This window comes from Gobio gobio, assembly GCF_949357685.1.
Source record: "Gobio gobio genome assembly, chromosome: 18".
Taxonomy (NCBI): Eukaryota; Metazoa; Chordata; class Actinopteri; order Cypriniformes; family Gobionidae; genus Gobio; species Gobio gobio.
Genome location: NC_137111.1, coordinates 45073167 through 45090841, shown reverse-complemented (window position 1 = coordinate 45090841; position 17675 = coordinate 45073167). Strand labels below are relative to the sequence as shown.

The following is a 17675-nucleotide window of genomic DNA, read 5'->3' as shown; positions in this document are numbered from 1 at the left end:
GAATCATCTGAACCAAAGCTTTCAGTGGTGTTACTTTACCAACTGAACAGAACTATGATTTCAAGTTAAAATGGATGGAAAAGAAATCACAGAAAAAAGAAATCACCCTGAACTGAACACCATGTTCCTCAGAGGAATCATCACAACACAATAACCTTGTACAATGTTCATTCATTTTGTCCCTCTTACCGTGATGTAGCACGAGATGAGAGGAGAGAAGCCATCGTGTCCTGGAGTCCAGCTCAAGAGGAGTTTGTTGGCCTCGCGTTTTTCTACTGTGACCTGTGACACTTTGTCAGGAAGCTCTGGAAATACATTAACCATGCATGTGTGTTAGAGCCATAAACGACATTAATTTAGCTATATTTTCTTTATATTAAAGGCACAATATGTAGTTTTTAAAGTAGTTTTTGAGGTAGATTTCTCTTATAATTTAACTAATGTGTATAATGTGTCAATACACGTGCAACACCCTTGTGGAAAAGGCCGAAGAAATGAAAATGACTCGGATCACCATTACAATATGAAATTACATGGAGGATAAAAAAAATTATTAGTTAAAAATGATTTAAAATTTGTTATTAGTAAAATTATTAATACATAAAATAATGTTAGTAACTAAAACTTTTTTTAAAAAGTCACTTTCATTAATTGAAAAAAAAAACAGCTGAAATACAATAAAATATAAATATTGGATGAACTGGATGAAGAAAAATGTTGCCTTGGCAGCTAACTAATAATATAAAAGTTTAAGATGAAGTAAGAAATAGCTAAACTAAAACAAACATAAATATAAAGCTAAATAGAAGTATTAAAAAACGAATAAAAATGGCAAAAGCACATAAGAAAAGTACTAAAACGCAACTAAACTGAACACTGAAAATATAAAAATAACATAGTATATAAATGATAGTAAATATGACACTGTTCTCATGTTCAGCACCTTTGATATTGACGTGAGCGTCTCTGGAGACTGTGAGGCCCTTCGCGTTGTGAGCTTGACAGCTGTACTGGGTGGGAGCATCAACACCTGCAGAGAACAGAAAATAAAATATTTAATATCTCACTCTAATGTGCAGATATTAAAACAATGGAAGATGGAAGCCTGTTTGGGAACAATCAGTGGTGCTTGCTAACTATTATTATTACTCATGGTTTTAAGAATTGTTCAAAAGTTTGAGGTCAGTATGATTTTATTTTTTAAAGAAATTAATAATTGTATTCAGCAAGGATGCATTAAAATCAAAAGTGACAAAGACGTTTATAAATGTTACAAAAGATTTCCGTTTCTTTTGAACTTTATATTCAAAGAATCCTGAAACAAAAAGTATCAGTTTTCACAAAATGTGTTAAACTGTTTTCATAATCATAATAAATGTTTCTTGAGCAGCAAGTCATCATATAAAAATGATTTCTGAAGGATCATGTGACACTGAAGACTGGAGTAATGATGATAAATTCAGCCTTGATCCCAGGAATTAATTACATTTTACAATATATTAACATATAAAACAGTCATTTCAAATTATAATAATATTTCACAATATTTTACTTTATTTTTTGGATTAAGTAAATGCAGCCTTGATGAGACACACTCACACTCACACTCACACTAAAAAGTAAAAAAGAAGTTTTGCACAATTAAGCATCACGTACATATTTTCAAAAAATAAAATAGATATTATTTGGTGCCACAAACGGTGCTTAAAATCTAAATAATAGTGATGTGATTCTGCAGGTGACATGCAGTCAACGTCAGGTTTGCATCAATGGTTGAGGTCGAGCACATGCAGGACTGCGTAACTTTCACCGCCAGCGCATCTCACAGAACGAGTCTTTCAGTGCCACTCCACGCCAACACTCCAGCCCCACTCTGACACAAGCCCAACCATAATATCCCTTTTGTGCGAGTGCATTTCTGCCCAGACCCAAAGACTCGGTCACAAAGGACACATTGCTTCCCCCATTGGAGCTGACAGGAAGCTACTTGTTTGGTTGTTGACATGTTTCTGAGTATCAAACGTGTCTATCTCTGACTGTCAGTGGGACAGATCGTGCCTCCGTTCTCAAGCGCCACAGTGACTGAACTATGCTATTGAAATGCCGCCTAGAAAAAGATGCAAATTTAAATAATGGACGACAGTATTTAATTCACTGTAGGAATGATTATAGGTTCAGTCTGGACTTGGAAAAGCAAGGTTTCTTGAATATAAACACTCCAGTCTTCCTAAATGATACCTAATTTGCTGAAACCAACACACAGAGATGTTTTGCACCAATTATTTTTGAGGTAGACCTCCATCAAGACGAAAATAAACAGTCAGACATTTACCCTTGCTCTTGAAGATTTAGGCCCTGTTTACACCTGCTATTAAAGATGTGTTTTGGTCGATCAGATCACAAGTGGATGACGCTATATACAGGTGTAAAGGGGGTCAAAAAAGTTTTGAGCTTGTCCACTTTGGACGACTTCCAGAGGGAGTGGAAAACTCATTGGACCGGATTGCTTTCATAGTGTATGATGATCATGTGGTCGAATGAATTCGAACTAGAGGTCGACCGATAGTGGATTTTACCGATCCCGATAACTAGGTTGGACCACACTTGTCGATAACCGATTAATCGACCGATAGTTTTTTAAATGGATACGGGATAAAAAAACATAAAAATAAAACAGTGCTGAACTTTATAACAATAAATAAAAAAAAATAGTACTGATCCATGAAAATGTGCTAAATTAAAAACATATAAATATGAATATTAAAATGAGAAGTTCTAACAGAACAAATTCTTCAGTAAATAAATTTAAAACATTAAAATATTACAGGTCAAATTTGTTTCTTTACCTATAACCTAGAAACATGCTTACATTTCATAGGTAACACTATGCAAGTTCCTATGCAACAAGGATTTATTAGCTTACATGAACTATATGCATTATGCAATATACATTGAATAATTCAAACTCAATTTAATGTTGAAATTAAAGGTCCCGTTTTTCGTGTTTTTTTGAAGCTTTGATTGTGTTTACAGTGTGCAATATAACATGTGTTCATGTTTCGCGTGTAAAAAAACACAGTATTTTTCACACAATTTACTTATCTGTATACTGCTGTTTTCACTGTCCTCAAAACGGCTTGAAAGATTTCCCTGCTCTATGAAGTCCCTCCTTCAAAAACACGTAACGAGTTCTGATTGTGCCAGCGGTTCCCGTGTTGTGATTCGACAGCAGCTTAGGGCACGCAGAGCGCACGTTACCGGAAAGGTCACGCCTCTCACCATAACGGGGATGCATGCGCTCAATGATCTCTAAGTACAGCGTCCCTGGGAAAGCCAAACAAAGGTGACTTGACTCCGGGATGAAAATAACAGCGTCTCGACGACATGGCAACAAACAAACTATACGAACGCAACACTTCCTATTCTCCACGCGGGAGCAACAAGACCACGCCCCCTTTTTCGTGCGTTCTTGTGGGCGGAGGTTAGTCGACATACTGCTCTACTGACTTCATTAAAGCAGGAAATACCAGGATGTAGTCCTAACCAGCCGTTCGCTGTAGGCTTTGAAAGGGAACTTCTGTTAAATAAAATATCTCGCTTGGCATTGAACTTTGAGCTTTATAATTTTACAGGTATTATAAATGCTCTAACAGCAACATTACACACTAACTAAAGTTTGATGAAATGGGATCACGAAGAACAGGACCTTTAACATACTAACGATGAACAATACTTCCACAGCATTTATTACCTTAGTTAATGTTACAAATGTTACCATTTCATATCCAAACAGTCTGCTTTTTTAGAAGACGAGTATCTAATAATAAAAAACGAATGCGCTTCTGTTTTGTTTATGTTTCTGTCGGCAGCATGACGATACGGTTTGCGTTCTCACATCCCTAATTTTATATATGCAACATTTGGGTCAGACTTGCGTATGTTTTTATCTTGTTTTAACTGCTTGAGGTACTGCTAATGCTAGCGTCCTCTCAGTTGACAAACATACACACTGCTGTTCTTTACCTGTTAATGCAGCATCTTATCAAGAAATGAATTACTTTATAATGATTTGGCAACAAGTACTGTAGTGCTCTGTTTTCATACCGTTTCGCTGTCGTGTTTTAAACACGCATCTGATGTGCCAGCGCTCTCCGTGCAGCCTCACGTGTGAATGTAAACACAAGGCATCAGTGATAGTTTTTATTCGGCCTCTAAAGGCCGCTCTCGTGCTATATAAATGCCAACAGACCCTTCTCAGAGCTCCTGTACTGTGTAATAACATATCGGTGTGGATTTTTGCCGATAACCGATTGCTCCACCAATCAACTATCTGTGCCGATTAATCGGCAAAACCGATGAATCGGTCGACCTCTAGTTCGAACAGCCACAAAAAAACTTTTTCTCTCCGCCTACCGACCTAATGCGTGAACATTATGGGAAGTGTGCTAGTCAGACAGGATTAAACTTTGTTGGCTGATGGTTTGAAGATGAAAAACAAATGCCGATGCCTGATTTCTAACACAGAGTTCGGCTGATCTTGCGGCTGTCAGAGCAGAAACGAAAACTGCTGCTCTCCATATGTTTTCTGTCATCGCCGGTGCGTTCATATGTACATTTTGTGAGCTTATTTTGTCCAGTAGATCGAAAGATCTGAAAAAGTCCATTAATTTACCCTCCCCTCAAATAAATCAGGACAGAAGTGGTTGAAAGTGGACAAAAGAGGTGTAAACACCAGGTCTCCCTCGTATACTCGTGATCCGATTGACCAAAACCCATTTTGTAAAGTTAAGCTTTTGTTAGCTGAACAGAAAGTATACAAATGGAGTCTCTCCACAAAAACAAGCATGCAAGTAGGCTGGACAGATTCTGCAAGTTGTACACGTGCCAGGAAGTGTATGCTGCATTTCTGACGGCCTGTAATTATTGGGTTTGGAGAACAGCCATGCTAGCCGGCTCTGCATACGGATCCAGCAGAATCTGGTTCAGGGTCTCTTACAACAACACTAATAAAAAGAGTACCAGAAAGAAGCTTTTTGAGCATGTACCATGGTCATTCCTTCATATACTGAGTACCTTTAAACACCAAGTAAATAGCATGGTATTATCTAAACTGCCAAACAACATCCAGGCATCTAGGACTGCTAAATTAATCAAAATAAAACCATAATCGTTTATCGGATTATCAAATCACAGAGGCTGCAATATAATTCAAAGTGTTCTTTTACACACGAGCAGCTCATGATCCAGCGTTTTCGGTGTTCACAGTAAATGTAGCTCCACATGAACTTATCTCTGCATCTGCTCTGAGTTTGGGTGGCTTATAACATGCATCTGGAAACACAACATGCACCAACCGTCTTCCCATACTTGTAACGAGAAGCGATAATAAACAGTCACAAATGACATTACAATGGTTAAAATTGTGAATTTCTCTGGATTTAAACATTTTTGGAAAGGGTTGGGACGATGTAGAGAGATCAAGCATAACATTATGACCTAATATTGTGTTGGTCTCCCGTTTGCTGCCAGAACAGCCCTGACCCGTCGAGGCATGGACTCCTCTAGACCCCTGAAGGTGTGCTGTGGTATCTGGCACCAAGATGTTAGCAGCAGATCCTTTAAGTCCTGTAAGTTGCGAGGTGGGGCCTCCATGGATCCTCCATGGACTTGTTTGCTCAGCACATCCCACAGATGCTCGATTGGATTGAGATCTGGGGAATTTGGAGGGCAAGTCAACACCTCAAACTCATTGCTGTGCTCCTCAAACCATTCCTGAACCAATTTTGCTTTGTGAAAGGGTACATTATCCTGACACCTTTCAATCAGAACCAGCATTAACTTCTTGAGCAATTTGAGCTCCAGTAGCTCGTCTGTTTGATCAGACCACACGGGCCAGCCTTCGCTCCCCACGTGCATCAATGAGCCCTGGCCGCCCATGACCCTGTCGCCGGCTCACCACTGTTCCTTCCTTGGACCACTTTTGATAGAGACTGACCACTGCAGACCGGGAACATTCCCGAGCTAACTCTGTGATTTTGATAATGTTATGCCTGATCGATGTAAGTACACAAGCGAAAAAAATGTATAACACTGTGCTAGTGTTTTTTGTATATTTTAATGCAGAAATCTTCCATACTGTGCCTTTAAACGTGAAATTTACAAATATGAACGTAACATTATGTTCTTGTAAAACATATTTCAATCATCTTTGTTTTATTTAAAACTTCTAAAAAATCATTTATCCATCCAAAATACAAAAGCAACACCCTTGCAACCATCCAAACTATATTATATTTCAGGTAGCGTTCAGTTTGGAATATGAAAACTGTTGTCTAGTTGATTTGTTATTAGGAGAAAGTAATGCATCTTTTTTTTTTTTTTGAGTCCGCATTGAGCATATAATTGCATCTAAACACAAGTGTTTCCAGTGTATAGCATGTTCTGAATGATTAAGCACATTCGCAGTGGCTGAAGTTTCATAATGGCTTTACCGAACTCAGCATTTATGTGGACATTTTGTAACTTGAGCAGTAATTACTGGCTATTCTTCACATGGGAAACCGTCATATCCAGCTCTAACTAGTTCCCTCTTAATGGAAACACACATCACAGCATCCAGAGAGAGAAAGAAAGTGTTTGTGTGTGCATGACGTAATGCAACCATTGTGCAGAGAAGGACAGTGAGCCAGAGTTCAACATGGAAAATCAGAGACGTTCTGTGTTCACATTTAATTCCAGTAAGAACGGCACTTTAAAGGAGAAGTGGGCCGCAACATGGTTTTTTTTTTGGTCTCATACATGAGAGATGAAACGTGCACGTGAGATGAAACATGGCGTACTTATTAAACAAAGAAATGGGCGTATCTGATCTTGATCTTCAAACAAGATCTACAAACTGAATTGATGCTTTTAAACAAGCTGTCAGATTCAGAGCCAGATAAAAAGCCATTTTAAACATATGTTTTTTAAATTAAAATAACAGCTTCAAAATGTGTGTTTTCGATACGGGTGTTACGGTTTAAGAATCGTCAAATTATGTTTACCATAGGCATTATTTTACACAAATTTAAAAAAAAGGAAAGGAAAATCCAGAGGAAAATCTCGAGGGAACCAGTGACATATTCCTTTTCCGGGTTCTGACGTCATACCTGCACCACTCTACTGCACAAATATACATTCTATTTATTATAAATAAATAGCTATGAAACTATATTTTACATTATTGTTATCTTTTTGTCCCATGACAATCAATTTAACAATTTTCCTTTCATGTGAATAACAAGAAACACAGTTCATTGTGTCAATCACAACATAAATAAATTCTTTCCTCAACATTTTGAAAGCAAAATATTTAACATGTGCATCGCCATATAGATTTCTTGCTAAAGCCAATTCACCCTTCGCCATGAGTTTGATTGACAGGCAATCTGACCAATCACATCGCCGAATCTGCCGGTTTGTCCGACAAAGCAGTCAGGAGAGTTAGTAGATTAACGTCAGTGGACTTGAACTTGATAGATGGTGATTACTGACGTCTTTCCGCGGTTGAAACAAAATTTATTTTAGTGTTCATGTTTATTTCATGCTTATCAATGAACTAGATGGAAGAGATGATCGGTTCACGAGCAGCTTTAACTGAGGCGTAACAGTGATAACGACACATTAAAGAGCCACAAAACGCTATTTGTGGTTTACATTTAAAAAAAAAAAAAAAAAAAGACAACATTTTAAAGTTGAGACTTCGTTTCATTTCAAAAGTAACTTGCTCTCTCCTGTCTGTCGGCGTGTTGTCAGTGTCCTCTTTGCTCCACAATGTATTTTCTCTACGTGAGTGTGTGTGTGGTGTGAGAGCGCCAAGGCTTGTCGGACATAGCAACAGTAACTAAAGGGGGCGGGTCTTTGCGAACGGTCAATTCTGGGCCCTGATTCTGGAGGTGGAAAATGGGCAAGAAAAAGTTTACTAAATTTAAAAATAAGTAAAGGAAATTACTATAACATATGATATAATCATTCAGAACCATATCAAAACAATCTGATATCATCCTTATACCATGGTACCACCACCACAGTACTTTTTTGTAAGGGAGGTATAAATAGTTTGCCATTTAAATGTCCTGAAACGGTAGCCTAGAAATCTAGATGCACCCTAGCGGCAGCAAATCGAATTTGCAGTCAGGGTAGTCTAGCAACTCTCCGTTGGCTTGTGAGCTGGAAAAACCAAACTCTGGTCAGGCCAATCACATTGTGTATAGAGTCGGTGGGCGGGCTTTAGGACTTGTAAACAAAGAAGCTGGCGAACAGCGGTCTTTCAAATCTGCTTTGGCCGCAACTCTGGAAGACTTGGAGTTAAGCTTTTCTCTGAGAAAAGAACGGCACTGAAGTCATTCTTAAGAAAGGAAGATGTGTTCGGAGTTTTGCCGACCGGATACGGCGAAAGTTTAATCTATCAACTAGCTCCGCTTCACCTTCTTCACTGCTCTGGTTGGTTGTAGCGCTGTCCTATTGCGTGCGGAGGGAATCTGAAAGACAACCGTTTATCCCGCCCCTCGGATTGAGCCCTGCCAATGGTGAGTTCCCAGACCAAACATCTTGATGTGGGTCTGGCTTGTCAGGCTACTGAAACGGTTAAATATGAATAAATATGTTATATGTATAAATATTTATATCCGTCTATCTCTCTACCGAATCACATTCTATTAGAAACCACCACTAACAGCATAATAACCATCAAGCAATGCCATAGCAATCACCCAGAACACAATAGCAACAGACCTTTTCCTTTTAAGTAATATAATTAGGTTTAGAAAGCTATGTTCTGATGTTTTGAAGAATTCAAAAGGGCTTCATTTTTAGTTTCAAACAATAGGCAGATCTGAAGAACCTATAATGTAAGATCAAGAACTTTAAGTCACCATGAAACAATTTATCCGTGCACATCATTTTTCCTCTTCTCTGATGATGAGTTACTGGCGTGAGGGCGGGGCAATCTGTCACTCACATGAGATCCATCAATAGCAAACCACAACCATCCAATCAATTCCCCATGGACGACACCCAGTCCCACCCTACATTATCTCTTGTTAGAGAAGCCGTTTGACTCTGATATACATCACAATAGGGAAGAAAAGACTATTGCAACTTCTGTTTGATGCTTCAAAAACCATAAACAACATTACCTGTAAATACACAACTAAAAGTCCCTGATAAGAAGAGTATTTTTGTTGAACATACAGTGCAGCAAAGAACCATTAAAGTCTTTATTTTAAAGAGCGCAGGTCTTGGCTCCAGCCACCTAAAGTTTGATCTGTCCGTTCTTTACAAGGCTCTCTGCAGGGACGCCGGGGCCCCTGAATGAGGCTTTTGTGTGTGTGTGATATCAGCTCTCTCTCCCTATAGCACCGCGTGAATAAACTTTAACCATAAAACTCCTGCTTTCACAATAACTCAGGCTTTAACGCTTGTTGCCAAGAAACCGATTATCATACCTAGGAGATTAACCACAAAAACCGTGAGTGGTGTTTTTCCCTGCAAAACTCACTGTCTGCTACCACGAGACACTTTTAGAAGAAAAGGTTATTTTTATAACTTTAATAAGGTTCCACCAGATGCTTCATAGAACCTTTTAGGGGTTTCATAAAGGGATACATTTATGGATTTAGTTTGAATGAATTCCCTTTGTTTTTTTTATGGATTAAACAGCTCATAAATGTACTTTATCACTAGAAAACAAGTTGAAATAACCTGTTAAACATGAAAGTATTATGCAATCATTTGAGGCAGGGGTGTCAAACTCAATTCCTGGAGGGCCACTGTCCTAAAGGGTTTTGCTCCGATCCTAATTAAACACCTGAACCAGATAATCGAGGTCTTCAGGTTTACTAGAAACTTCCTGCCGGGTGTTTTGGAGCTGGTTTAAGCTTGGGACAGTGGCATTTTTGATATGTGATTTAAGACATTTCTCCTTATATACAACCTTTATGGAATAGTCTTAAAAATTGAGTCAAGAACCCTAGAGTTCTATATAGAACCGCATTAAACCTTTTTTCTAGGAGTGTAGGGAATTCCGGGTGTTTGCTAGTGTTTCTGGGTGGTTGCGGACTAGCCAAGTCAAAAGTGTGAATAATAAATAATTGAAAATTAACAACAAATCTAATTTGACAAGACATGCAATTTAAGGTTACATAGTGTGGGATGAGTTATGATGAGCTTAAAGGAACACTCCACTAGGAACTATACTCTCATTCCTGCATAATAATCAAGGAACTTTACTGCCGTACCATGAGTGCAGCGGCGCAACATTACGCAGCGCCTGAAAATAGTCCCCGGCACACTCCCTGTGTAAGCAGGCTGTCACGTTGGTTATGTTGACGGAAGTTAGCCTATTTCAGGTAATATCATTGCACTGCGTGCACTCATGGTACTCATTTACCATGGTGAAATTTTCTTCGAGGAAGAAAAACGTTTAAATATGTAGTTTTGGTGATCAAAGATGAGTTTTAAGGGATAAAATGATTGACTACAGGGGACTTATATATAATAAGTTAGTCACAATGAGTCATGTAAAAAGTTATTTGGAGGTCTAATTATAAATATTAAACATGTACAGATGAATCACTCACAATAAGATCATAAGCACGCATTTATCAAACAGGATGAACTTTCATTTCATCAATCAAGTGACTCAATCAAAACTGATTCAATTATACCTCTTGATATGATCAAAAAAGAAAATTGCCCACAGTTTAAAGTCACTGTAATCAGTGTAATCTGACTGCTCAATTATCAGAATAAACTGTGTCATCAGTAGATTGTATCTCACTACACACAGTAGTGATTTTCATGTAGTTTCTCCCTCTCAAAGTTCACCTCTAAACACAAGCTTTAACTGATTACCCTGAGTTGGTTTGCTTTCGCTTTACGTTTCCAAATCCACAGAACTGTGAGCAGACACTAAATTTACAAGCAAGCTTCAGCAGCTTTTCTGCGAGCTCTGTCACATTTCACAATATCTGTAATGTGCACATTTTCCATAACTGCAGAAAACAAAATGTGCTGGATGATCTCAGCCAGGGGACTTCGAGGGGATACATGACCCTGCTCGGAATGTGAAACAGATTACTTTAGAGGAAAATTGGAAATTACAATCACTATAGAAGGCTAGGCAATAAAACTAGATTTAAGAAGTTTTATGACATCAACTGTTTGGAAAGTAAATGGATCAGAGAGCAGTAGAGTTCCGGTTTTCTCTGTGCGGTGCATTGCTATTGAAATAAGTGCAGTGTTGTTATTAAGTAAAACAAAACTGAAATACGCAATATAAATATTAGATTAAAAGCTTAAACTTGCTTAAAATACTTTTGTTTAATTAGAAATGTTGCTTAAGCAACTAACTGAAATAAGTTTAAGTACTAAATTTAAAACTGAAATAAAAAATAAATGAAAGCTAGAAATATATTTAAAAAAAACTTAATAAAAATGACAAAATGACTAAATTTAAACCTTAAACTGAAAAATAAATACTATAATAGTATATAAATAAAATTAGAATAGCCTGAATGGTCTCATTTTTGTGAGGCACGAAGCAATTTATTAACAAAAGAAAAGGCAGCCCTTAGATAGAATGACCAGTGTTGGGCACGTTACTTTAAAAAAGTAATTAGTTATAGTTACTAGTTACTTCTTACAAATAGTAACTGAGTTAGTAACTGAGTTACATCATTATAAAAGTAACTAATTACCAGGGAAAGTAATTACTGCGTTACTTTTTTTTTTTTTTTTTAATGTTCAAATATGTCAAATAACTTGGATGCCCCCAGTATTAGATATGTTAAATGAATGAATTGGACACTAAATAGAATAAATTATTATTATAAAACATTGTACATTAATGTACACTATTGTAATGTTGCTGTGGGACAATGTGAGAGACACCTATCAAATTCAATGCATTATTGTAAATATTATCAGTAGGCCTACTATAGTGTAAATATTGTGTAAATATTATCAGTACTATACTTTCCTTTGGTAGTGGAGCTCACGTTATCACCTGGGTTTTTAGCCACTAATTTTGTGGCATATGATGATGTGAGGCGCTTCAGAATCACTTTTTCTTCCTGGGCATAAGTTGCATGTTACATAAATATTCTTACCTTTCACCTCAACGAGGGAAAAGTAGCGCTTATACTTCCAGTTTGCGAAAGCTACCTTTGAAGTCGTTGGACCATCGCTGAATGTGCATATGCGTGTGCGTCATTGGTGTGTGTGTGTGTGTGTGTGTGTGTGTGTGTGTGTGAACCATAGACCGTGAAAAAAATAGGTGTGAACTCAACCTATCAACTTCAACCTTGTCTCCCACCCACCAATCATCATCAGTTATGTGCACCACCGCACCCACCCCCAACACGCATGGCTGGTGCGCGCGCGCGCTCACACACACACACACACACACACACGACAGGTCTGACTGACAGAGAGCCTGTTCGGATGAAAAGCGCTTCAGTGAGCTCAATTATAGTAACGCGACTAACGCCGCTTTTTTTCCCTCAGTAACGCTAACGGCGTTGTAACGGGAGGAACAGTAATTCGTTTGATTACTCGTTACTGAAAAAAATAATTCCGTTAGTAACGCCGTTTATCTGTAACGCCGTTATTCCCATCACTGAGAATGACCCTTTATTTTTTGCCTCTTTAATCTTCATTCAACGCTGCAAATCTAAGTTTGGTTTCTATTGTTTCCTGTTGTTCAAAGTTTCGGTGACTACTGTTTCCCTGTAATAAGGATGTCCTGATTGACCAGAGGAACAGTTTTTCATGTTTGTTGTCAGCTGGAACCCAGCGTACTGAAGAGTCATTTAATGTCAACAGGCACTTGTGGTAGTGTGTACAAGCTTGTGGTAGACCTTATACCACAAATAAAATCCAGCGGACAGCAAATCTACCTCAACTAAATCTTCCATTCTTTCTAAAATCAGATATTGTTATGCTAGATTTCACTTTAAAGGCCTATTGATTCTCTTCTACTGTATACTGACAACAAGATGTTAAAGGGGACATATGTAAACCGTTGTTAGAAACCGTTGTTATTAGTGACACCAGTGAATTAACAAGGCCATTAAGTGAACTGCAGCCAGCAATTTATTGCCCGTGCTCGCACTCGTCCTACACGCGACATGATAAGATTCCAGCGACAAGCAACTTTTCTGTCCACACCAGACGCGATTGCGATATGCAACAAATCAATCAAAAACCACAGCCAATCAGAACAGCGTGTGGGCGGGCTCTCGCGGCAAGTGTAGGCCACCAGAGATTAATCTTGACTGCACTCGAAAGGAAATGGATCAAATTTACAAATATCACGCCATTTAAACATTACTAAAAATACATAGCGAGTTGCTAAAACAATCTGTCATAGAATATACTGGTTTGTTCACACTTTGAACGTTCTTGTTTCAATTTGTTTAATTTCAAGATCTGAGGTGAATTATCCTTTGTTGCTTTTAGTACGACTAACAAAGCTGGGAGCACTAAATGATATTCAAAGTCAGATCACACGCTTTTAACATTAAATAAAGCACATAAACATTACCTGAGCTTATCATTGCCATTAGGGATGCACCGGTTGACCGGCCAAAAACCGGAACCGGACGTTTTTTGCTTCTGGCGCGCGATCGGCAACCGGACGGTTTTCTTTGTATTTTTCTGCCGATTTTTCCAGAAGTGCGCCCGCGTGCACATACGCGCCTATATTGCAATCATTCGCGAACACGAACATGTCACTGTGTTACAAACAGAAACTGGAGAACTGAGGGAAGAGACGAGATACGCTGAAGGGAATGAAGAGCAGCTTTCCTGCGCAAGCTGAAGTTGCGCAAGCTCACCTCTCCGCGCCTGCACAAGCGCAGATAATGAGCGTTTGTTCAGCTCAGCTTCTCACGTGCTGGATCGGATGAGAACGAAACAGACTAACTTGTGACAAAGCCGAAATACTTATTTTTGTAGCCTAAAGAAGAACATGCATGCACTTTTGAAAAGAAATACCATCAGTTCTGGATGATAATTTTTATTTTACCTTAAAATGACATTGACTTAATTTGATTTAAAAAGCACCTGCTGTAGCATCTTAGTTTTTTTCGTTGCACTAAACATTATTTGATTTAACATTTTGGAACAATTATATACTTTGGTTTTATTTAATTTCACTGGTAAAGACTTTTTTTCTTTACACTGAATTTAAAAACAAATGCTGATTTAAGTAACATCTTTGTTTGGATTGCAGAATATGCAGTTGTTGCCTTTAATTTCACCTTTCAGCCTTTTCATTTCCAATTCAATGTCCCGTTAATTTCAGATTGCGGACTTGTTTTCATTAGACAAAAGCCAAATTAGCCTGTTAAATACCAAATAAACATCTTGTTCATGTATACTTTCGTTCTTTTATTGTGTAAAAAAAAAAAAAAAATCGGAAATCGGTATCGGCCAGTTTTATTGAAAAAAAATCTGTATCGGAATCGGCCATGTAAAATCATGATCGGTGCATCACTAATTGCCATGTTTTTTGTGTTGTTGTTCCAGCCGCAACGTCGCAGAAACAGAAACTGTTTCTAAAATAGAATCATCGCGTGTCGCCGCCGTGGCTGGTTAGGACAAAAACTCTAATTAACCATGTGTCGCGTGTAGTTAGGACACGGTGTAACGCACAAGAGTCTGAATGTGATTCAAGGCCCAGATATACTCTTCGAAGTAAATAGAAGTTGGATTGCTACACCTTTACAGCGATATATTGTAAAAGAACATACACCATCCACACGGCTGAGAGTGACGTTTAGATGAATATGTAAATATGTGCTGCGCGCTTTCCTCTCAATAACAAAATAAACACAACAAAAATGACAACGGTAAGAAAACATCTGATCACAGTGATGTGGATATGTTTGCACAAGCTCTGCAATTCATAGGTATCATGTCGACAGGTGAGGTCATTAAACTTACACTGTTATGATAGTTATCATAAACTATTTATCTGAGACTATATACTATAAAGATGTAGCTGTGTGGGATTATATTTTTAATGAATCCCTTTTCTTTGCATGGCACATTGACATTAATGACATTGTAGAAGCATTAATTTCATGCGTCATTGTATTTGACCTCGTTGAATCATTCCAGATTTTACAAATTGTTTATGTCTCTTTTACTGTGAAACAGCAAAAAAATGCATTTTAGTTTGTGTTGTGCTGTGCATTTGTTTACATTAGTGATCTCTAAGCTAGTGTTGCACACTGTAAAGAATGAAGAGGAGGCTCTCGGGAATGTGCGTAAACATCACATCCAAAAACTAATCCGAGTCATAAAAATCACATAAAAATCAGTCTACAGGCTTTCACAGACAACCTAGGAAGCTCAGGAAGGTCTCACTTTTTAAGTTCTTACAAGCTGTTCACACATTGGCAATGAAAAAACCTAATACAAGAAAATTCTTAAATATAGCACCTTTAAGAAACTGATGCATTTTAATCTACAGCTAAATCAAAGAAACATAAAAATCTGAGGAGTCGTGAGGACCATATAAAAAGCCAAAGCTCTCACCTTTAACAGTGAAGGTACTGGAGGACTCATTTTCTAATCTCTTGCCTTGGTGAAGCCACTTAATGGTTACAGGGTTCGGGGGACCGACCGCCTCACAGGTCAAATTGAAGGAAGTGTTTCTCGTGATGTTCACGTCACTCGGCTGTATAGTGAAGGTCGGCAGGCCTGGATTTGAGTAAAATGTGGAAAAACATAAAAATCTCTAAAATAAACAGAGGTTTCTGTCGCTGGGTTTGAAGGTTTACTTACCTTCCACCTCTAAGATGATGGGATTTGACTCAATGATCTTGTTACTGGCGCTAAGCCTGCAGTGATATTCCCCGGCATCTGATCTCTGGACACTTTTAATGCTGAAAGATGATGTCAAAGCAAATAAATACATTTTTTACAAAAAAAACCTAAAGATTTGATTTTACAACCCTAGGGAAAAACTTTAGCATGAAATGTTACCCTTAGCAGTTGACTGTTTTGCAAAGAGAAAGGTTGTTGATGAACGATATAGTGCAGATATTTTATGCATAGGCTGATGTAATTTAATACAATAGCAATTGTGACATGCATAATATTGCAAGCATTTAAACTTCATTTACATTTATTCATTTAGCAGACAGGTATAACCAATGCAACTCTCAAATTTAAATTCCTAAAAACGTATCATAGGCAAGGGCTTAAAATATAAAAAAGATGAAAATTTACATTATTTTTTAGATTTATTTGCATTAAATTTAAATAATATTTTTTGATTAACAAATATATAAAAAAAATATGATTTAAGTGATGTGTTGTCCTGAATGGATTTTCTTAACATTCACAAAACTCATAAAATACAAAATAAATACAATATTATCAAACATAATCAGACAGATTAGGGCTGCACGATTAATCGCAATTAACCTGAAATCATGCGTATACCGATTTGGCTTATTGCGATTATGAAAATCACAAAGGCTGCAATTATTTTTGCTGCGTTAACTTCTTGAGCAATTTGAGCTCCAGTAGCTCGTAGGGCTGCAACGATTTGACCAAAAATAAAAACTTTGATTAATTGAACATTTTACCTCGATTACGATTAATGAACGATTATTTTGCTTTTGCTTTTTTTTGTTGCTTTTTTTGCCCTCACTCTCTTAATTAGAGAGTGATTGTGTGTGTGTGAATTACTCATACCGTCTCTATTCTTTATGAAGCTGTGGTTTGTACTTACTTCAAAGGTATTAAAATGTATGCCTATAACGGTTGAGTTTCTAAGCTACTTTAGTGACTTTACTTTAGTCACAGGACAGCGTTGACACTGCGTTTCTGCTGCTCTCTGCGCGCGATCTTCACGTGATGTGCGAGCTTCTGTCTGAGTGTTCGTTTGTCACAATATATCAGGCATTAGTTCAACATAATACACATCTGATGGTCTAAAACTCGCTTTAATGTTCAAACTGGCAGGGCTTAAACCACATACAAATGACAAGCTTTGTGAGGACGCAGGTGAAAGAGGTCTGCCTTCAGGGCGCGCGTGTTGTCAGAGACACGACACGGCTCGGCTCTGTGTCACTGAAAAAAGCTGAGCACTGAACGGAGAAGTTTTCCGTATTGTTGTTTTTGAATAGTGCACAATCGCTTTAAATGTTGAAACTGGCAAGCCTTTAAACGCATACTTGACAAACTTTATAAGCACAAAAGTGAAAGCGATCTGGCTCCGGGGATTGCGCGCGCCGTGTGTGTGCGTGTGTGTGGCAGCGCGTATAGGCTATAAGAACTGTGATTAACTGACCTGTATATAAACTGTGTAAAACATGCAGTTACTATAGTGATTCTGGGCATCTATAAACACAGATAACCGCTCCTGCATCTCTCTGTGTGCCTGCAAACTGCACTCGATGTGACTGACGGGGCGGAGTCACGTGAAAACCGAAATAACCGACATGGGAAAAATACGTCGGTTAGAGGTTCTGAATGTCGGTTTCGGTTATTTTGCGATTAATCGTACAGCCCTAGTAGCTCGTCTGATTGATCGGACCACATGGGCCAGCCTTCTCTCCCCACGTGCATCAATGAGCCTCGGCCGCCCATGACCCTGTGGCCGGTTCTCTACTGTT

At 38.1% G+C, this 17675-nt stretch overlaps 1 protein-coding gene across 2 annotated transcripts in view; it reads right to left on the bottom strand.

Moving 5' to 3' along the window:
- The window catches only part of mertka (c-mer proto-oncogene tyrosine kinase a), a 54952-nt gene that overhangs the window by 31098 nt on the left and 6179 nt on the right, over positions 1-17675 (bottom strand). For both annotated transcript variants that reach the window (XM_079843397.1, XM_079843398.1), the window contains exons 3-6: positions 15835-15935; positions 15586-15750; positions 944-1030; positions 190-305 (exon numbers count right to left, since the gene is read on the bottom strand). In XM_079843397.1, coding sequence (XP_079699523.1) covers positions 190-305; positions 944-1030; positions 15586-15750; positions 15835-15935 — 469 coding nt within the window. The remainder of the gene's footprint in view (positions 1-189; positions 306-943; positions 1031-15585; positions 15751-15834; positions 15936-17675) is intronic.